This window comes from Cinclus cinclus, chromosome Z (genome assembly GCF_963662255.1).
Source record: "Cinclus cinclus chromosome Z, bCinCin1.1, whole genome shotgun sequence".
NCBI classification, from domain to species: domain Eukaryota; kingdom Metazoa; phylum Chordata; class Aves; order Passeriformes; family Cinclidae; genus Cinclus; species Cinclus cinclus.
The window spans coordinates 50,196,340-50,220,293 of record NC_085084.1 but is presented as its reverse complement, the minus strand read 5'-3'; the positions used below and the strand labels follow the sequence as shown (position 1 = coordinate 50,220,293).

The window sequence follows — 23,954 nt, the reverse complement described above, 5'->3', positions numbered from 1 at the left end:
TTGACCCATTCTGTGACACTGTGATGTTGGGAGATACAGACATGTAATTCTGTGGCTTTCTGTGTATTTTAAGCATTCCATTTCTAGTCACAAAATGAGATGAACTATTCTAGTTACCATACTATCAAAATCTGAATATTTAAAAAAATGTAAAATCTCAAGGTAGTTAGAGATGAACTTCAGAAACTTTTAAATGTATTTTGTCCTTTTAAACTGCAGTAGCAGCATCAGCCTCAGAAGACTCTGACTGTTTTAAGGTCTTGTGTAGAAAATTTACATTTAACAATCTATTCACACACATCTCCTTACCTATTTTTCTAATAATTTGAGTTTTTTCCACTTGTAATGTAATAGCAAACCTTGAGCAGTAAAATTTTGCTACACATCACAAGAATGGTTTAACTGTGCTCTAACCAGAGCACAGCCTCATAGGAAATGGCAAGAGTTACTGAAATTGAATGGCAGCCTGCCATTAAACCTCTGTTCTGTGACAATCAATCAGTCTCAGGCATCTTAAGAGAGGTCTCTTGTTTAAAAGCAGATTTGTGTTGTAGAAGTAAAGAAAGGGAGAGAACTAAATGCAGGACGGGAAATGCCCCTTTCTTCTGAGCTTTTAGTATCACTTCTGTGATGCATCATTTTTTTGAGACCTTCAGTACATTTCAGAAAATAAAAAAGAGGAAAAACTTCAGCTACAGAAATAACCAAAAATCTCACCTTGTTATTTTCACACTTGTATGGGATTTTGAGAGTATCCATGGCCTTGATCATGGCCTGCATTGCTGTAAATATATTCTGGTACACCAGTTTTGTAAAGCCCCTTTTGTCTTCATCAGAGTAACCTGATCCATGAATGATTCTCATCTGCTTGATAAATGTGCTTTTGCCACTCTCTCCTGTACCTGTAAGACAAATAAGAAGGATATGCTTTACCCAGTGGACACAGACATGACTTTCTTCACACAATTCTGACAGCTTGCTTACTGCAGGGCTCAATAGCATCAAGTGGTGCTTGGAAGGAAACCACAAGGACCAGCTCAGGGTCAAACAGCAGCATCAGTAGCAACTGAAAACCTGAATTATATTTTGCATTGTTATTTAACAACCAAACTAATGAGCAAAATGACACTCCAAAATATACATACTATGTATGACTTCATATTTAAAAATGTTCATTTCTTAAAGATGTAATTGTCCAATACACTAACTTCATGAGACATTTCATCACAAAAATTCAGAGAGGAAGAAAAAGAAATCTTCCTAGGCTAACTCTCAGAACATTACAGTAACCTGGTATTACTAGCAACCAATATATCCGTGTTTAGGTTTCTTGGGGTTTTTTTTTGAAGGGGTGTCAGTTTATTTGGATTTTCGGTTTTGTTGTATTTGTTGGTTTGGTTTTTTGCTTGTTTGTTTGAGGGAGTGCGGTTGGGTTGCGGCTTTTTTGTTCCAAGCTAGTATTGGAACAATTAGAGCCCATCTAGCTTCCATCTCAGAACCATATGAAATCACTGTTAATTAAAATTTGGTTTGTATTTATTAATGAGCAGTCATTCCTTCCATTAAAATTTTTCCCATGTCTTTTTATACTTTGTACTAAAAAGTAGTTTATTAATTAAATATGACTACTTGTCAACTTAAAGTTAAGATCTGCTTGCTGGAAACTTCACAAAGGTTACAATACACAACATTTTTCCTTTGCTCCAATTCAACAAGTTCATCTGTGTCTACAAAAGCTTATCTGTATTATCCCTGTATTTGCTTAAGAGGAGGAGTTGAATCTGCACAGCTACATAAGCCCTGCATTCACCCATCTACTCAGCTCTGCAGAAAACAAAATGCATTGCTTAGTGCTGTGTTTTTCAGGCTTTCAGCCTGGGCTTTATTTTAGTTGTTTCTGTAAAGCTTTCATGCCTCGTACCATAATATTCATGTCCAGGACAAAGGCAGCCTTATAGGCCTCGTAGAGAAATGCTTCAAGTGTCTTCTCAGAAAAGTGTGTTTCGCAGCAGTGCAGTTTATAGGAGTAACCCTTAACTATTTCTGAGATAGCACACACTGCAAAAATCTAAGCCTCTAAAAACTTCTGCCCTTACCACGAGCATAACTTTGAAACCATCACTCCCATTTCCTGCACACAAATAAACTTCTAATGCAGGTTTTCTTTATATGCACATTCCCAGAAAATCAAATGTGATGTTACATACTACAGAATCAGAATGGTTTGAGTTAGAAGGGACCTTAGAAATCACCTAATTCACAACACCCCCTTGCCACAAGCAGGAACATCTTCCATTAGACTAATCTGCTCAGAGCCCCATCTAACCTGGCCTCGAATACTGCCAGGGATGGGCATACACAGGTTCTCTGGGCATGCTGTGCCAGCGTGTTACTACCTTCAGAATTTCTTCAAGTATCTAATGTAAATCTGCCCTCTTTCAGTTTGAAGCCATTTCTCCTTGTCCAATCACTACATGCCCTTGTAAAAGTCCCTCTCCAGCTTTCTTGTAGGATCCATTTAGGTAATAAAAGGCTGTTACATCATCTCCCTAGAGATCAAGACATTGAATGGTATCAACTTGTGCTTTTTACAGCCTCATCCATTCATTACAGAACAAGTTAAAAAATACATCATGGCAATACATTCTTAAAATTTTACCTATACCATAAGAAACAAAAACAACACTGGGTAACAGCCTGAACAGCGCCTTGAGTGGGCCTGTTTCACCTGGCTAAAAGAAGAAAACCTGAAATCATGCAAGACAAAAATCGACATATTTTTCTGACAGCATATGAATGCCTTATGGGCTCTGTTAGCCACTGGTTCCACCACCACCACGCTACTAATACCTCTAGCTGATACAAAGCAAGAGCAAAGGTGAAATGGCAGTGCAGTGCATCAGCAGAACGGACCAATGTGGGATAAAACTATACTGAGACGAATTTTCTGCCAGCTACCACTGCACATTTAAATTAGTCAAGTCAGTTCTCTGAAGCCAAATGCATACTATCTTCTCATCTGTCAGAAGACCGATTATATCCTTAGGCCACACAATGTACCTGAATCTCAACCATAATCAGAGCACTACCACCACACTCCCTCATCTTTTAAAAAAAATGACTTTCAATCTTCCTCCCCCCCCCCAATCCTAATATAATTCCTTTTATAGTACTTAGGTGAGAATTGAATACTGTGACTGAATAAAACTCCACACTCCTGATTCAAGCACATAGCATAGAAGATTATAAAAATTTGTAAGACCTTAGCATCTTAAAACCTGAAAATTTCTGAAAACATCTTAATTTTTATTCTGGAAATGTTAATAGCAACAAGTATTACTGCACGAAGAATTATACAGTGAGATATTTGAAAGTATTTCTAGCAGTATTATATCCACAAGCAGAATCAGGAAACAATTCAGGTTGCTTAAATGCAGAGTAGATCCTTATGCATGCACCTGCACCCCCATATATACCTATCACATACAATCTTTAGTATTGATGCTATTTCTCCTGGTACACATCCTGCAAAAATCAAGCTACATAAGGCTGAAATGTAACAGTCTTTGCTCTGTGAAACTCATGGAAAAACTTTAAACATAGTTAATTTTAAATAGGTGACAATGCAGCTACTGGCAGAGAGGTTTCAGAACTTGTGGTGACTGGCAAAGGAGATACAGGCAACGAATTCGAAAGTATGACAACTCCAGAAGCCTAGAATGACAAGTCTTTCCTTCATGTGGTTGTACTATATATACTTGTACTTCTTTTTGCATTTCTCTGCATTGCAACTTAAAAAAAATCTCAAGAATAGTATCTTCAGATCAAATACTAGACTATTTTTCAACAACAAACATACCAATCTCTAAGCAAAATTCACACTGGCATCTCTTAAACAGAAACAGTGCTAAACTATACCTGGTGGTGTTTTCTTCCCAATTTTGACCTATGAAAAGTCAAGAAAGAGCTGCTATTTTATTGTTTTGTATTTAAATTAGAATTTAGTATTTAAATTATACAGAAGAGGACATTCTTAACATGTAAGGAGGAAGCCATTGAAATCCACTACCCTGTTAGCCAGTTTACACACACATTTACTAGGAACTGTCAACAGCAGTGCGTACATTTGCAGAAAGCTGGCTTTCATCTTGGGGCATGGATGCAGAAATCAAGGCTAGAAGTACTGGAAAGTGAAGATTCATGGGTCAGAGTAGAATCAACATCCTACAGAGATGAGGAGAACCATACTATAACCACAGTTTCATCAAACATCTACTCAGATAAAGCAGTCGGTTGTACACTACCTCACAAATTGACAGAAAAGGGGAACAATCAACCTCATCAGATAGTAAGTAGCAGAGTAACTCCTAGGAGGACTAAGAGCTAGAACAGCAGTAGAGAGGTAATACATGAAAATAAAAATACTTGATTCCACTAAAAATTATATTTCACTTGGGAGAGAATTTTATGTCCTCTATGCTATTACTAATTCAGCGATAGAGAAAACAAAAAAGATGGTTTAGTCCATTGCTGTTCCAGCAGTGGAATGCAGTGGATCACATTTCCACTGAAACTGAGTATGGCTAAATGAAAACATAAAACTGTACAGAATTCAGACCTTGGACCAGCTTGGCTTTGTAGGCGACAAATTCGTTGAAATGTATGATGGAATGCCTGAGATCCTCCTGGGAGCTGAAGCAAAGAAGCCAGTCTGTCCTACCACTTTTAGAACAGCAGCTTTAAGGCTCACAGTAGTTGAAGGCTAGTGTTGGGAAAGTTATTTGGTTGGTAAGACTCTGTAGCAGAACTTCCTGAGGTGGAGGGGAAGTTCTCCAGCTCACCCTGCAACATGTACCTGGCCAGGTTCTGGAGCAGAACTAGAGTATCTCTTCCCATCAGAAGAAAGCAGCAAGGCTAGTGAAACAAGGAGGCTCCCACACAAACAGCTCAGTTCTGATGTGGTCATGCACCTAGGCAGACTGTGTTCACATTCTGATATCTTATTAAGAGATGCCTACCTCTAAAAGAGCCTTGAATATCACCTCTGTCAATAGCTGCCACAACTGAGTTCACCTGCTCCAAGCTGGTACAGCTATTGCTCTGGCAGTCCTTTTTAAGTGAAGACTGCTAGTACTCTACGAATGTTTTTCTATATTGCTTAACAAGTATTATCTCCATGACACTGTAGCACCGTATCATACCTCTTGAAAGATACGCAAGTACCAGCCTATCACCTCCAAACAACTTATACTACTGTAAGTAGTTACTAACTGAAACTGACCATTTTCATCTTGGTCATAAAAACACCAGAGAATTTAAGTGACAACTCATCCAGAACAGAATTCAACTCATCAGGATGAACAGAATTCCTGTAAGGAATTACTGGTCCTGATAATGCAAATAGTAGGCATATTTGTACTTTTTATAAAATGAACTGTACATATAAAATGTACCATAGTATCTTCCTTGTGCGCTTATCTAACTCCTTAATTGACATGAATAGATTAAACTTCACAAGAGTTGCTTGATGTTAGGAAACATCTCAATAGCATTTCATTTAACTACAGAAAAGCCTATGAAACAGGAAAGCATCTCAAATTTCAAGCAAAAAAAGCCAGAAAGAGAACTAAAGTGTCCTGAAGTCTGTTCCAACATCAACAGCACCATGTTTTGCAGCTATGCTAAAAACTACAAAAAGCCAGATTAGGTGAGAACCCCAGTGATGGCTGTTTGGTATTTAACAATGCACAGGTTTAAGTTAAGAACCACTTAGGAAAAAAATGGGAGAGGGGTACATATTGTTCTATTGCCAAGTGTTTACGCTACTGACAGAATATCTTTAATTTAAAATCAAAACAATCACCTTTCTTGTTTTGCTTACAAATGACATTTGCATATTCCACTTGCTTTAAAAAAAAGTAAGCATGTAATAATTTCACCATTCACTAAATTATCTCCTCTGTATCATCTTAATAATTTATAAACATTTCATTAAGATGACTGTCAATAATCTACACAGTATTAGTTCATTAATTACTAATGTAACAACAAAGAAGAGTGTGGCAAGATGAAAAAAGATTTATCCCAAAAAAGGATGGATAAAATTTTATGAAGTAGATCATGAAGTAGCCAATTACCTCAAATAAGGAACATGCAACAACTACATTCATGCAGATCAATTTGTTTCAAGAATAATCCTGAATATCTTAAATATTTATTAAAAACTAAGCAGATGTTATCCATTACAAATATTACTGTAGTTGTTCCATCATTTCCTTACCTATACTACTGAAATTGTATTAACCACCTTCCTTAAAAAAGGGGAAAGAATACATCCCATTATGTGGACAGCTAGTCTGCTTCCTACAGCAGAAAAATCCTCATACAAATTTCATCTGGTTGTTTTTGAAACTATAATAAAGTTAGTCCTTCTAGTGCCACCATAAAACTTAGAGAAACAAAATATCCATTCTCACTGTACAGGTGATATACTCAAAATAGTTCAAGTGACTATTACAATAAAGCCTAAGACTGATACTGAATTACTGAAAAACTGGAAAGAAATGGAAGATAGAACTGAAGCATAAAATTCAGTTAATGTTCTGTAGCTTTTTAATGTTAATTCAAGCTTTTTCATGAACCAGAACCTCAAACTCTTTTACAGGAAATTCAGGTAATCAAACACAGCTTTGTGCCAGATCATCAAAACTACATTGCAAAACTACTGTTATACAGCTAGGCACAGCTCATTATTGAAAGTCACCATATTCTTCTCTCCACCTTCAATTCAGAAAAAATCCCAAACCCAACTAACCAAACAAAAAACCCGAACCAGCAGCACTCCCTCCTCAAATCAAAACAACCAGACAAACCAACAACAAAAAATACCACCACTGCCTAAGCCCCCATCCAACAGGGCAGAACCTCCTCCTTATCTTTAATAGCTACAGAAAAATAATTTTCACCATTTTAGAGGTATCTTATTATGGTTTAGGTGTAATTCAGAGACCAGGAAGTAAGAGAAGATATAAACTAGGTGCCTTCACAGAGGACAAGTAATTCCTCAAGAATTCGCACAGCTTTATAAATGGGTTCAAAGCAGGACAGGATCCCATCTTGTGTGACCTTCTCTTCCCTTCTCTTGAAAGGATCCCTCTGATAAACCACAGACTCCCTGAAGAGAATCAACTCTTTCCAGTCTGTGCTTAATTTTCCATTTTATACGGTTTGGAGCAACTTTGACAAATTCTGCCTGAAGAACTCATTCGTACAGAAAAAGTGTCACAAATCAAATTTCACCCTCAAATATATCTTCTTGATGCCACTCACAACTCAACCCAACAGCAAACTGTTTAAAATCAGTCTGTTGACTGCTGTTCTTCCATGGAAATGTTATAAACAAAACCAGAAGCAAACATCAGCATTTGTAAAAGAAGGTATCATACAAACTCCTACCTTACTTGAACAGAAGAAAGGCAAAATGTGTCTTTAGAAACTTGCATGTGATTGATTTCAAATGAACATTTATATGAGGGTGTTGGAAAGCAGACTCAAGTAAATTCCAAGGCACGAGCAAGTCAGAATCCATCATTTATTATCTTCTTTGAGATCAGTATAATACACAAGTACCTATAAATCGATATGTATGTTTTCTGTAAGCTATTTATTAAAAGAAAATGGTAATAATATGCTGACCACCACCTGATTTTTCTGTGAAAACTATCTTAACTACTAATTGGATAGATTGGGTTTAGGGCTTAAATCTTTTATGTCTCCTTCGTATTCCACCTACAGTTCTTCACTTCTGCAACTAAGCTGGACTAGAAATGCTGAGAGAGGCCATACAACCCTACTTGTCCTGCAGGGCTCCAGGAGGATTCTCCAGGAATTTCAGTATGAGAATTAAGTTTCCCTGTATTTCACGGTAAGGCTTGAGTTATTGCCAAACTTTTATAAAGGAAGATAATTATTAGGTAAGTAAATTTTATGTAAGTCTTTCAAGTTTTTTTCACCTTCTGTTACTCAGAGGGATTATGAACAGATAAACACAACTTCTATTCCTAGGAACTCTTGAGAGATATCATTTCAGTATAAACAATCATGATTAATCAAAAGCAAGGATAAATACTAGAAGCACTCAAAACTGCAATACTTTATTTTTATTATGGAAGGGAATAAAATACCTTTATTACTTTAAACCCTGTATCTTCAGAAAAAGTGGCCCTCACGTCTAAGATACTGCAACAGAGTTCGGCCACTTGTGTTTCCCCCATGCCAAGGGCTAAATTTCTTCTACCCTACAGAAAGCTGCAGAAGGTGAATATCTCTCTCTTGATATGTTCCATCATCAAACAATTATCATGCACAAGAACACACCAACAAAACAACAGCTGTATTTACCAAGCACACAAAGCCTTATAGTTTCTTAAGGTACAGCTAGAAATTCTGTGACCTGTCTTCTAAACTGTGTTTTAAAGAAGTACTGTAGTACTCAGAGTATATTGGATGTGCATTTGCATCCATCTGAAATACCAATACAAACCAGTATATTATGTAATTTGTTTAACAATATTAGCATCAACGAAGTGCAAAACACACGAAAGCACCCTTTCCAAAGTTGTTTTTGTTTGTTTTTTTTTTAATAATATTTACTCTGTTCTATGTTTGTGAGCTCTATTTTGAAAGCCTGATATAAATTTTTGACCTACCAGTCATACAAAAAGGCTGCATCCAGGAGCTGAAAGTATGCAGTACAGCATTTTCTTTCTTAGAATGTGAAAAAGCTTACAAGTGAATTGCTCTGTTATAACAAAACTAGCATAAATAGAAATTTACTTAAAATAAGTTATATGAATAATAGCACATTTGTTATGATCAAGTATTTATGTCAAGTAACATTTCTTATGATAAATATTATTATCTGAACTAAAGACTAAGAACAGCAACTGTTTTGTAGCACTTTGGTACATTTTTTCCTCAAGAATGGTTGGCCACTGCTTTCAAAAATTATATTCGCTCCAGTTTCAAACTTTAGTCTAGATATCATGAAGCACTCCTTCCAGGGGAAAACCACAAATGAATGAACAGAAAACCCCTTCACTTTACCACCTTTTTGTACGTCCTTCATGCATGCCGAAGAAAGAACATTTTCATATGGACTGAGATGATTTAAAAATAAGAAAGAAATCATGCTGGTTAGTCTTGCACATGAAGAGAATAGTATTTTTCCCACAAAGCTATTTGAGGTCTTTCTGTGTTAGGTTATTTACTCCTGAGGAAGACATTCAGCTGTTTCCTTGATCTCTTTTGCTTGTGCTTTTTTGCTGTTGATGCTTCAGAGCTCTCTATGACCTCGGTACTAGTATGATAACATGACAGCTGTTTCTGAAACCTAATTAGACAAGAGTCAACTAACCAGTGTATCTATCAAACTTACTCTAGAAACATAAAGGAACTGTGTATCAAATATATCTGGTATGCAGATACCTGTCAAACAGCTTCCCTGGTCTATTCACAGGCAGCACTAAACATGAGACAGAGGTTTCTTTCAAGCCTCAAATACACCCCTAGCACTAAAATGATGAAGTAATTTTTGCTTCAGTCTAACTACACACAAGTACAGTGCAGGGATTTCCAAGCAGAGCCCTGAACTGACTGCAGTTAGTAATCAGCTGGGGTAATTTATGGGGTTTTTTTAATACTGCACCTTACAAATGTATTACACATCCTGTATCTTTCTGATTTCCTAGGGGAACACATCTTGAGAGCATTGCAAAGGAAGTACTTTATAGTATAAGCACAAGTTTTACAGTAAGTATTTTTCCCTAGCATTTAACCCCTTTTTCTCATGTCACTGCAAAGGCAATACTCCTCCTTCCCCAGGGAGACTGAAGAGGTGGTGGTAACTGAAACCCACACCTACCTGGTTTCAGGCCCCCTTAGTGAACAAGCATCCATTTCACTCTCGCACACCACCAATCCGGTTACTCCATTTGGGACATCATTGTCATTACAGCTGATCATAGCATTAAACTAGAAGGAAGGTGGGGGGAGCTCAGGCATTTTATAAGAAGCAAAAAACCTACTAACAAAAAATAGAATGGGCAGGCAGCTTCAGCAGACATTGGCTGCTGGGGCAGCATAAAAGGAGGTGAACTGGGGAGCACAAAGGCAAGTCTAGTGCAGACATTGCTTTCAAATAAATCATCAGCTGTGAGCAGCCCTGGGAAGAACTTCTGCCAATCCCTACAAGGCAAAGCTCCTCCTGGCTGTCCTTCACCCCATGGACCTGCAGGGCTGTGGCGCCCAGGGCTGTTCCTCTTGCAAGCTTCCTTCCAAGTTTCTCAGAGGCTATTTAGCAACTATTAGAGAGACTGTCCCCAAGAGACCCATCCCTTACTACAGGCAGTGTTCCCTCATCTCTTCACCCCCAAGGCACACCCAGAGCCCAGCAGGCCAGACAGACCATAAGTAAAAAGCTCTGGCACAGAAGCTATACAGTAGAAACACATGACTCCATTTTTATTTTCATCCCACAAATACTGTGAGAGGCTCAAATGTTTGGTTTGTGTTTCCTGTGTCCCTACATTCACATCATTGCTTACCAACTTTTATGCGTTTCTCAGGGCACACTAGCAAGGGTATGCTCACACACTGAAATCCAGGCAGGCTCCAAGGCCAAGCCTGTTATAAACCCACTCAGAGGGAAGTACAGTTCCAGATATTGTGGCACATTTCCTGCAGTTTATGGCAGATGATCCTTAACTTGAGCCTGCTTTTTAACTGCTACTTCCCCTGGAGAGTCACTAGTTTTTGAGGGTATTTTCTGTCCTCTGAGACACTGCAAGAAGCTGTACACTAATTAAGAAGCTCCTCCAAAATGAAGGCAGACCCCTTGCACACTTTTTCATCCTATAAGGAAAGGGGACCTGGGCAAGTCAGCTCATTAGCTGGATACGAGTGACACAACAGCTGTACCATCGTAGTTCTTATTTCAACCATCTCAAAGGTTGTGATAATACTGATAAAAATTAAACAAATAATGTTTTAATCATGTTCCTTGTTTATTCTAAAATACATACGACCTATGCACATTCTTTCATGTGCACACATACAAAGTGTATGTATGAAGGCTGACAAAGGCTCTAAAGACATAAATATACCACTGGCACTCTCTGAATTTAAGAAACCAGGTCAAGGGTAGTATTAACAAAGAACAGTTTTATAATTAAAAAAATTATAAATAGATTTTCCACCCACCCCACCCCCCCATAAAAAAACTAACCCTGCTTTTCCTTGTTAAGAAAAAAAGAGTAAATCAAATAGCTAAGTTCTGAAAGGACATCCTTGCTATCTTTACACACTACATCATATAGATATTTCCATGTTTAGTACATGACAGAAATGCAGCATTCTTTTCAGATGCTGGATTTACTCAAGCATACAGATGAAAAACTGAAAAAACTTTAAGCTCGGGTAAAGTGAGGGATGAAAACTACTACTGGGTCAGTAAGGACTTGGACTGTCACAGTCAGTAAGAACAGGGACAAGCATGCAGATTTTATGGTCAAAGCATCCAGTGCCATCATTTTGCATTTGAGATTTTAACAGCACAGTGTCCTAGCATGAACACCACTTAAAGCTTTGCTTTGGAATGGCTGAACCAATGGGCATTTTAATTTTCTGCTTCTCCAGCAGGGAATGTCAGGAGGCAGCACTCTGGACTACCACACTATCACAGAGACAGCATCCATGGCTTGTGCCCCTTTAGACTGCCCAGGCAGGGCCCAGCTCCCATGCCACTGACCAGCTCAGCTGAGCAACTTCAGCAGCTCAAAGGATAGGTTTTCAGTCACATCTCTGACATGCCAAAACAGACAGCTACAGGACTCTTGTTCTCTTCAAGAGAAGCTTCTGATCCTCCTTATAATAGCCTTGCTGCTAAAGTTACATATTTATTTAGACATGATTATGTAATCTGATTGTATACTAATCTGGTATATTACCTACTGTGAAAGGTTTAGATTTTCTTTGCATTTTTATTTACTTTACACAAACACTACAAACAAAGAATGCATAGATTAATAAATAACTACATTTTACTTATAAAGGTAATGAAACCCATAAGATAATAACAATCAGAACTCAGTTAAAATAATGGATAAGCAACACGCTTTCCTGAGGTGCAGAAAAGGATCGTTTTGCTTGATTCTTTTACAATATTAGAAGAAATCTCCAGAAATCCATGAACTAGATGGCATCTGATTCACAACTACTGTTTTACTCAAACAGCAGCTACTTTATCCAATAGAACATACCACACAGATGTGGCTATATAACTTAGGAAATGCCACCTCCTTTCTCTTCTAGAGTTGCCTCATTGCTCTGACCTCTTCTGAAATTATATGTGGCTTTCTGTTTAATTAATTAAAGTCCACATGCTGTTCATTAGCATTTAAGTAAGTTATTTGCATTATAAATACTGGTTCCTCTGAGAGGCAGTTCTAAATTCACTTAATATCCTTAGTAATTAGGCTTTCTATGGCAACGGGCTCTTGTTTTATGAACATTCATGAAATTCTAGTTTTCACTTGTACTTGCATCTGGTTTCAAAAGGATTACTTTGAATATATTTCTAGCCACTTTCAGTGCTATGGCGAAAGATACTCAAGAGCATGATAAAATTAAGAATCTCTTCCTGTTTTTATTTAGTACACCAAAACAGAAATAAATTTAACTGTCAAGGTAAAGAACTGTAACATCTGCAGATCACACAGGCACCAAGTGGCAGGGTGAAGAACTAGTTTCTATAAGCCCTTATTTTTCTCTCTAGAGGAAACTTACTTTGAGGAAGTAAACATTTATTTAACATGCCATTCCTTTGCACAATTGTCAAATAAGAAGTATTTGAGTCCAAACTTTCATGTTTTAGGCTATTAAAATGTTATCTACCGAGTCAACATTCTTTGTAATTTTTTAAAATTATAATTTCAGTTCAGCTAAAAAAAATCCACAATGAAACAACCAAAGGCACATCCAGTTGTCACCACAAACCAGAGTTAACCATTCAAAGCTAAACAAGAATTTTCTTACCACAACCACAATAGCATGATGCTGAATGGTCATTATATTTGGCACCTCTGTATCTACTTCTACTTTTGCATAACTCTTTTTATACCCTTGCAGTAACAAAAAAAACTAAAGAAAAAAAGAAACAAAACAAAAAAGCCAAAAAACAAAAACAAAACAAAAAATACAACACAAAAAAAAACCAACCAAAAAAATCCACTTATTTTGGACTTACACAGGCCTGCAAATGTAAGGAGTCCTTGTTCATGAAGGTGTGGAGGAAACATGATATGAAACTCATTCAACTTCTCCATTTTTTAAAAAAGACTTTTTGATAAAATATAGTCTTTGATCCCTTTTGTATAGGGTTGGACTGTCTGCAAATCCAGCATGAAAAACTCTGGGGAATCCAACAGAAGATATTAAAAATTTTCTTTTTGCTATCAGGTTTGTTCTAGGAGAAAGAAAGACAGACAGAAAGAAACTACATGCAATAGCTTACATGACTAGAAAATAGCCCACACCTTTCAGATGCTTAGAAAAAAATCCCCATGCCATAACACCCCTATTGCTCTAATGGCCTTGAATATTGTGAAATAAAAGTTGATTTTACAGAGAGTACAAATGCTGAAAACACTAACATTTTTCAAAACAAGTATTGAGACAAACACCATTTTCCTACACTAACATCACAATTTCTAACCAACAGATCCCTCCACACAGCTTTTGCTACTGTTCTGCCTAATTTGCAAAACCACCACCAAGCAGAAAGGCGCGTGTCTTCTCCCAAACCCTCCAGCAGCTGTCCTGCCTCACCCTGCAGGTTCCTGCACTTTGCCAGCCAGGAGTGGAGAGCTGTGTGCGGCAGAAACAATTTCTGCCCGGGACATGATGGTGGGAGCTGCCAGCCAGCTCTCCCCAGTCAGGCACAGCTTGGCCCTTGGGGAAAGAGTACCAGGAAAGAGCCCTTCCTCCACTCACTGACTAGAAGCTGACAAGGTAGCTCCCTATAAGGTTCGTGGTGCCGAATTTACCTCGAGAGTTTTGAACTCCCTCCCCAGCCTTCAAGTACAAGCAACACACAGCCATTTATTTGGTGAGCCAGAGGTGTCTGAAAAAGGACAAGGCTGACGCTTGCAGCACCAGCAGCCAACCCTTAGTCCATGTTTTGCCACACTTGTTTCCAAGACAATGGGAAGCCAGAAGACAATGAGATAGCCAGGGAGTTCTGAACTATCCTTTTTTTTCCTCTGGTCAGTTCTCAGGTTTTGGGATATTTTGCTGACTCCAGCTGTCTCATTTGTCAAAAAAAAAAAAAAAAAAAAAAAAAAAAAAAAAAAAAAAAAAAAAAAAAAAGTCCAGCTGTTTCAACATCTGTATTATCCCACCACTGGAAACCTTTGTGCATTAGTAAAAGGTTAACCACTGCACCCTCCCAGCCTGTTGAATCACATGTAAACATCTGGTATAACCAACACCTCATACTTAAGTGTTTGCCATGAAGAAGCTACAGTCAATTTTCTCTTGCAACATGATCTCCAAAATCACATAAGCATTCTGACACTTACTGCATGAGGAAGGATACTGGTCCTCTAATTTCTGCCACATGGGAACAAGTCCCATAAAAGACAGCTGAAGTGTTTTGGGGATAATCTGTAGCAGTTCTGAGAAAATGTTATCTACCAAACTCTAGGTTTATCAACTCTGATAAAGCAATTTAGTTGACTAAAATATGCAGTTAAAGACTACTTTCTCACTATGGCTGACAAAGAACAAAGCCATGGAAATGTGTTTTAGACAACAGATCAGCGAATCCCAGATGCCCTGTGTTATTCCCTGATACAAAATCTAATATGAATGTTTCTGCTCAGATAAAGAATTCTTTTTGATAGCCAGAGATTACCTATTTGGTTGGTCAAGTTCTCATGTCATTACTTCTAAAGACAAAATAAATTTTAAAGGCTTCTGCACAAGTTTTCAGAAACAGCACTTTTGTCAAGTATCATGCAACTTCACTTCAAACTGTCAAATTCTTTATTTCCCCAACAAAAAACTTGGTAAGTTAAAAAATTAAGAGACGGCTTCCTACACTTAAATAATAAGTTTCCAAACTGCAAAAATCACAAGAAGAGAAACTTCTGAGTTGCGAGTATAAAATTGTTCCTGAAATCTAAGCTTGCAGCAAAAAACAAGAGAAACTATTTGCATAAAAACATAGTTTTTTACACTATGCAGCTTACAGCCAATAACTAAATTTCCACTACCTGAACTACAAAAAATTGCAAACATTGTTGCCATTAACAGGACCAATGGTATGTTCAGGGTATTTGCAGGGAAAAACCCCCCAAACAACCCACCACCTCTCCCCAGCTTTGCAGCCATTACTTTCGTCTATATACTGCCTCCTCAGATGTCAGTAGTAAACAAAAATCAGTCATGTTTCAAAGAAATAAAGTTAATGAAGAGTTTGGAAAAATAAATTAAAGGCAGTGATAATGACCTCAGAAAAGGTTAATCATACCCTTCCCCCCCCCTTTTCTCCTGTGATGTTTATGAAGGATTTTTTCTGCCATCCTTACTGTTGAAGTAGTCCCAACAGATTACTGCAAACTATGGCCTTAATATGAATGAGGGTAAAAAACCTGAAAGTAGACAAAATATTGCGCATATCCATTTTAACAGTTTTGGAAGTGTTCTTGAAAAACAAAGAACAGGAATAAAGAGCATCAAATGCTTTCCAAAATTCTCTGCCTATTACTCAATAACCAAAGTACCTAAAAAATTTCTTAAGATGGGAGAGAGTCTAAGAACAGAATTACCATGGTGTGACCAGTTACCATGTATTAGCTGCTCTCCACAGTGGTTTTTGCATGGGTAGCTTCAGTTATGTGCAAATGTCAAGTTTTATCAAACTGATTTGTCAGTCCTTTTAGATTTCAGTAAATCCTGCTGCTATAAATAGCTAATGAGAAGATTAAATACCTTTAAAATCAGTCCTAAAAGGTGACTTCACCTATGTTATACCATATTACCAAATGAAGAAAATTTATTTGAAGAATGAATCTTTAGTATTATAAAAACTACTTTATATTTAAACTAAAGTATCAGATGAAAGCAGCAGATTACTTAAATTTTTACTAATTCTCTGATTTTATTTTACTGCAGCTCTGCTATTACAAGTGTATTATTAACCTGCTTTTTAACTTCTACTTGAGAAACAATTCTTTGGCAAGGTATTTTGTTATATCACAAACTAGTTGTATAGGTCATGATCCCATTCCTTCTCGACACAGAGATAAAACATATTTACCTGAATGAGAACATTTCAGCACAGTGTGGTTATATCTGTTTTGTTTGATGTACCAGTCCTCTGAACATTCCTTATGAATGTGTTTATGTTGCTGTTATTAATTATTTTTACAAAAACATGCACTTACTTGTTTTACTTACTAAACAATCAAACAGACCAGTTATTAATGACCTGTTTCCTAATTACTTTAGAAGACTACTGACCTAACCAGTACGCACCAATTTCACCACTATTTTTCTTGAGTTTTTTCTGCCTACCTATAAATCTCATCTGCATGCTAGATTTTACTGAGACATAAGAAAAAAAATCCACATATCGTTTTTCTACATGAGCTATCCATTTCAAATTAGTTATTAAAATGTTACCTTCATTGTTGGTTTGCATAGTTACAATTTTTAAAACAAAATGCAGTATCAAGAATAATGTGCAGAGAAGGTGCTTCATTCTGACTACATTTGGATTTCAAATTCAAAGTTCTGCTTACAGACATTCCATAATCACACACATTCCTTTTTGACCCCATATCCTCCACTAGAAGGTGTGTTAGGCTATCTTCAGTAAAACATGGATGTTGTGACAACAGCCTGGGATGAAGTAAGTGCACATGCAATGATATGTACGTTATGCTGTGTATTGACTTTCAGTAACACGAACACTTTTCTTCTCAAACAATACATGACTATAGCCAATCTGGTATTTGGTAAATTCTGGAAGGCATGTGAAATTTGAAATCAAAGTTCTGTATTTTTATAGCCCTAAATACTGTGGCTGAACACCTAAATTAAGTATCTCAAATTCTTCTCTTCCCTTGCACAGATATTTTCTGAATCACCAAAACTGAAATGAAACCATTTCTATTTCTGTAGAAGAACACTATACAATCTTAATGCTGGAAGGCACCTCTAGCACTAGGTTTCAGGCTCCAACTAGTGACAGCTACTGTATCACCAACTTAACTTCCTATGACAAGGAGACAGCTCCTTTATGTCAACTACTGATGCATGGCTATTGATTAATATGCAATACTGTACATTTGATATAAGACTGTACAATCATAAAACAGACTTATTAAACAAAAATGCTGACTTGACTTTTATAAAGAAGGATTGCTAACATAATGCTACATGAACAGATGTGTCTTTTTATATATTTTACCAGCAATTTTAGTTAGAACTTAATGACATCATATCACTACACTACAATTTATTTGCTTGAACTGATCATCTTTCTAAATGAAATATGCTTTCCAAAAAGCAAATTTATACATTTATTAGTTTGCTGCAAACCATGATAGAAAATCTGCAATTCTCTTTTACTTATGAAGTTGGACATTAATGTTTTGTATTTCCATGTCCCAAGCTAGAAGACCATCTAGCTCCAGAGTCAATGCCGCCTCATGAGTTTTTTACGTATTGTGCTTTCTTATTTTTATTTTTCAAGAAACAATGATTTTTCTTTCAACAAGGAATAGTACAAGGTCCATGGTGCTAAACTCTATTCTGAACTCTAGTCTGACCCTCTAGAGGGTCAGGAACCTCTTGCTTTCAGTACCATGCCACATCACCAGGCAGTATTTGACTGCTGTAACATTATGGGTTGCTCCCTTACAAATGCAATTGATGGACTAAGGTTAATTTTTCTAATATAGTGTACGACAGTTTCTGAGACACACTTCCCCAAGACTTCAAACATACTCTATCAACCATCTGATCAGAAACTTCCTGTCTCTTTATTAAATTAAAATTTTCTTTCCCCATTTTATTGGTAGCCAAAAATATCCTAAGGAATTGTACCTCAAGTTAAAGGTATCTAGCTCACTATAAAGCATTAAAAAGTTCCATATGGAGTACTTTTGTAGACAGAGAACTGACACATGGGAAAGCCAGCATCAAACCTCTCATCATAATGGCTCTGTTGCATAGCTACATAAACTCTATAGGTAAAAATTATTTTAAAGGTTGCATAAATATACTTGCACATGCAAGAAGGGAGAAAAGGGCAGCTATTCTTTTGCTCCCTGACAAAAAAACAGCCTGAAGGATTGTATTTTTCCCTGCTCAATTCCTTATTAAGATCAAAAACATCTGTTCACGTTTTTCTGATGCTGCTGTTGAAGAATATGCTGGTGTAGAATATAATGCTGGTGTGAATTGACAGTAGCTGTTACCATTAGCTGAAACAAAAAGTCAAATCAAACAAAAAGGACTGGTAATTTAGATGTTAAAGACTCTGCCTAATCAAAGAATAAACATTTCTCTGATCAATTAGTTATACTGCAATTTAAACTTGCTGCAGGGTCCAACATCAAAAGCAAAGCAAAAGGGGAGTGAAATGTCATTCATGGTTCAGACAATTTAGTATAAAAAGAAGACTATGAAGAGGACAACTTAATCAAGTTTTTTTCATGTATTGGACTAATTACTAATGGCACTGAAACATGGAAAAAGAGAGTAAGTTCTTTGTGAAAACTGGACTTGACCAGAAGATGTTTCTCTGATCAGATTTATGTTTCTCAACATAAATCAACTGACTTGAAAGAATTAATATTCATTATCTCTCAGCAGTTATAGGGAAAGGAAAACTTCCAAGGTGAAACGTGAGTTTCATCACTTTTATGCAAAGTAGCAGCTAATCGCCAAGACCAGGTTCTTTTTCATGTATGTAAAATGCTATTGGGAGATGCTCTGCAAACATAAATTTTTTTTCAGTTGAAGTGGCCTTAGCAGCTCTGCAAAACCATGTAAGTACAGAATCATTTAGGCTGGGAAAGACCTTGAGGCCGACCAAGTTCAACCATTAACCTAGCACTGCCAGGTCTACCACTAAACTACAGCCCTAAACACCCTCCAAGGATGCCGAGTTGACTGCTTCCCTGAACATCCTGTTCCAGCATTTGACAACGCTTCCCATGAAGAAATTTTTACTGGTACCCAATCTAAATCTCCTCCAGCACAACTTGAGGCCATTTACTCTTGTACTATTACTTGTTAGTTGGGAGATTAATCCCCACCTTGCTACACCCACTTTCAGGTACTTGTAGAGAACCCCTGAGCCTCCTTCTCTCCAGGTAAACAACTGAACTGTAGATATAGTGAAGCTCCCACCTGAAACCATTTGCCAGTGTCCCTGTGGGTAGACATGTACTAATGTTTAATTCAAAAGTGTTCTTCTGAACCTAGCTTAAACATTCTCAGCTCCTTCACTGACTGTGCTCTTTCCCATTGCTATCAAAGTACCCCAAGTGAGAACATGGACTACTTCAGAATGTAACCAGTAAAAATTGAAGTTAAGGACCACAACTAATGCATTCTAACCATGAACAGGCATTTAATCCCTAGGATCAGATTACACCTGGCTAAAGAAAAAAAAAAGAAACCAAAACAAAACAAAAAAAAAAACCACCCTTGACCATGGACATCAGTTTCTCTGCACCTACTGTTTTGCTCTACAGACCCACTCTCGTTCACAGTATTTGCTAACTTAGAAATAGCCTTTGTCTGCACTCTTCCACCTGTCATCACAGGGATAATAATTATTAACTATATGGAGGCGACAGAGTGACTGATCAGCTAGGGGGTGGACAGCATTTTGAAAATTTGCATTGCTATGTAGCTATTCCCTCTTATTACAAATACTCTTGTGCACATACCACCCAAAAAGACAGCAGAATATAAACAAGAATCAATCTGAAACATCTTTGGTTTCTCTACAATACGACTTTGTTCTACTTGCTGAAGCCACTGTGGTGACAACAGGTTTATTTCATGGAACTTAATGATCTGACATGTCCATTCAAAGTACACACACTGATTATAGTTAGGATGCTGTTCAGTTCAGCAGAAGTCTGTCTGGGGTATTACAAGTCTGTCCATGTATAGTATAAGCTTTTCTCACCAGTATTTATCAGTCAGGATCAAAAAAACCCATGAACAACTAAATGACTCCACAATACTACTGCTATACACAACAGAAGCAACAAGTACCTACTGCTACTCTCATGCATCTCCTGCTTAATAAAACCAAAGACAATGTAACAAATGTATTAGTAAGCATTTTAGAGATTACAATTTTGTTAATTACTATCTTTTATGTTTCATTTTGGCACTGTACTTATGCTTCCAGAGTTCCTTACCTCCAAGGCTTTGCAGTATGGCAATAGCCCCAGAGCAGCTCACCTGAGGAGTCAGTCTACCAGAGCAAGCCTCACATGAAGTGTGAGGACATTTTCTCTGCTTCAAAATACAACTACAGGAGAAAATAACCCTTTCTACTTCAAACAGCTTTCTGCTTAGCTTAGTCATACAGTAGTACACAGAATTTTAATTACCTTCTCTTGTTTTGCCAAATCAGTTCAAACCTCCAGTTTCAACCTCTCAAGGAAGATAACTTCATGTCTAACTACACTGCCATGTATCGCACATTCATGTGTTGAAAAACAGGATGCATCATAAGATGAAGAAAGGAAAGTGGTCCTGCTCTCACCCTTGATCCAAAGTTTCTGATCCTGCCAGTTCTAGCTATTTACACACATGCTTACTCATTCACCCAGTTCTCTTGGGGCTTCTAAATCAGCTTAAAGGGTCGATAAGTACTTCAGAGTTCGCTAGCAGAGGTCACAGCTCTCTCCAGGAAACTTGCAATTTCTCCGAACAGATTCTTCACCTAGACAGTATGGCATGATGAAAAACAAACAATCAGGTGTCCAAGCATGTGAAAAGTTGCAGTTTGAGAAACCAGCAACTAAAGAAGCTAGATGTACTGAAAATAATTTAATGAATTTCAGATGTTTAAGAGTGACAGGACCTTTCATGTACACATTCAAAAATATTAGTCAAAATTACATCCAAATACCAATATGACTACATAGGTTAGATCAAATAAAAGAGAACATTAAAATACATTTCACAGTAAGGTTTTTCAGAAAAAAAAACAAACTACCGGTGCCATCAAAAACATAAGCACCTGATTGTACATGATAAAGAATGAAAAGGAACTTCTATAAATAAGAGACTTTTTATAGAATTGTAACAAGATGCTTCCAAGATATTTAAATGTGAAGTTTAGTTCAGACAGTTATGCAGCATTAGCTAAGACATTAAAAACTTATTACTTCTAGGCAAGCATTTCCAGTCCAGTGTAAACTAAGATCTGCTTCCTTGGTACCTCAGTTTCTTTTCTATCTCACCCAGTGCAGAAACCGTACCCAGTGCTAGAGGGGGAAGCAGCATCACCTATGAAAGCAACAACTACTGACTTTCTACTTTCCCTACTTGAAAATTTAGTTTCAGTATGACACTTTTTCAAAAAGAAAAGCTATTGTGTGAAGGTAAGATAAGAATCCACAAATCCCTGAGTTAAAGCCTTAGCATTTAGGAAAGAATCATGCATTATGATCCAAAGTGTAATGATGAAGTGGATTACAGAAAACCAGCAAAATTGGCAATATGCTGTCATTCCCTAGTAATTTACAGCATCAGAAGCATTACAAAGTAATTGGAAAGAAGAAAATAAAAAAACTCAACTAAACCCAAGCCTAGATCAGTCCAAATTATGATTTTGTTTGAGAAATGATGGTATGGATTCATTAATTGATCCAGGAATAAAGCTTGGTGTCTTTTCCAGTATCATTCTGAAATGTAATTCATAACACTATAATTACAAAGAGACTACTGGGAAGAGCAAGCAGGTCAAGATACTTACAGAGATACCATTAATTTAAGATAAAGAGGAAATACTCTTAGGTGATTTTTATGTCACAATACAGAATCAGAAAAATACCTTGCTTGCTGATGGACTTTAAGAGCTGCCTGAAATTGAGAAAAAGATTACTGTGAAAGCAATAAACTTCACAATTTGCAACACTAGTTATTCAGGAAGGTTCTCTGCTTCAAAACAACTTCATCACAGAATCATTTTTTTCCCCTCTCTGTGAAAGGGGATTCATTAACAAGGTGAGTCAAAAGGAAGAATGGCAGGAAGGTTTCTTTTTCATCTACAGTTAATTTACAATTGCAAAACTGTAAATTTCATTTACAATTAATTTTGTAAATTTGTACATTTCATTACAATTTCATTTGTACATTACAATTTCATTTATAATACATTTCACAATTGTAAACCTGACATATTTCAAGGTACCATAACATGGAAGAGGGTTAACTTGTTTAGTTTTTGGGATTTGTTTTTTTCTAAGGATGTATTCTTTTTTTCTTATTTTTGCTTTTGATGGTTCTTGTTTTTATACATAACTTATTCTGAGGGGGAGTAGATAAGACTAAAAGGCAAATCTTTGTAGGAGGCAAAGGCTTTTGTACACTTAAAGCAGGCTATTAAGAAAGGACAGGGAAAAAGATAATTCAGCATTCAAATGGCTTTTGCCCTCTTTCCATGTATTAGTTTTCACAAAGAAAGAAAAGATAATAGTGTACCCCAAACAGCTCACTCATTACTGGAATTATCTCAGGAGAGCCTGGAAAACAACTTACCATCATTTGATTTTACAGGTTAAGATGCAAAGAAATCCTACAGGTTGAGAGCTCCAAAGACAACCAAAATCCAACACCAAACAAACAAATTCCCAACACTATATAGTATTATGACAAGAGGAAAATAAACCCAAGAATCCATTTTTCAAAAATATTGAAAGTAACATTTTCAGAAAGTAACAGCAAAAAGCCAAGCACAACTACATACTCATTTGCTAAGGTCCAGCCCTCCTCATGGATTTCAGCACCTAGTTTCCATAGGAGCACTGAGCACCATTCTTTAAAACTGAGACCTACAGATGGGCCAAGGTTCCAATTCCAGTGCAGCCTGACAAATGGCCCATGTCTCCCTAACAGTACTGAAGGAGATGTTTTACCAAAAGACCAGGCCAGTATCTCCCTTTCTCCCTGAAGCACAGCCAAGGCAGACACAGCTAAGGTGTGCCTCACAGACTCCCTCATGCTTCACTTTCCCAGATATCACAGCCATCAGTGGACATCAAGACAGCAGATACTTTAACGTACTGGAGATGGGACACTGGAGATGTGTAGTACCACATCACTTAACTTGCAGAGTACATGTTCATCTTCAAGCACTAGCTAGAAGGGGCATTCTTAAAGAAAGCAGTAACGACTTCAGAATAGGACTATTACTTTAGAAGGGGGTGCCTCTCTGCATAAAAGCCTCTATCTGGCCTACCATTCCCAAAAGTTCCCTAAGAGAAGCCACCAGGCCCTCTAGCAGGCATCCACATACTTAAAAGTAAAGTCCTGTCAGCTTATACAGTAAAGCCAAGGCAGGTACTGGTTGCTCTGCTATTCCAGTACCTGGACTGAGCATGGCAGTCTCTGGCATGAGACCGGCAGTACGCACACTTCCTACTTACTCTCAATCTTGTCAACCTTGACTGGACAGGCCGGTTATTTTAAAACGTTATTTGTATGTATTTTAGAATATGTATATTTGGTGCACAGTACCTTTGTAGAGAATTACAAGTCTTACCCATTTCTTTCCCTCATGAAGGTACACACCGAGAGTTAACAATCATCTTTGCAAATAATCTTCTGACTTTGCAGCACACTTCTACTAG

At 37.2% G+C, this 23,954-nt stretch overlaps 1 protein-coding gene across 1 annotated transcript in view; it reads right to left on the bottom strand.

The window, feature by feature from the left end:
- LOC134056145 (guanine nucleotide-binding protein G(q) subunit alpha) overlaps positions 1-23,954 on the bottom strand; it is a 116,585-nt gene that overhangs the window by 78,917 nt on the left and 13,714 nt on the right. Inside the window, exon 2 of the mRNA XM_062512721.1 lies at positions 718-902. Within this exon, the coding sequence (XP_062368705.1) occupies positions 718-902 (185 nt within the window). The remainder of the gene's footprint in view (positions 1-717; positions 903-23,954) is intronic.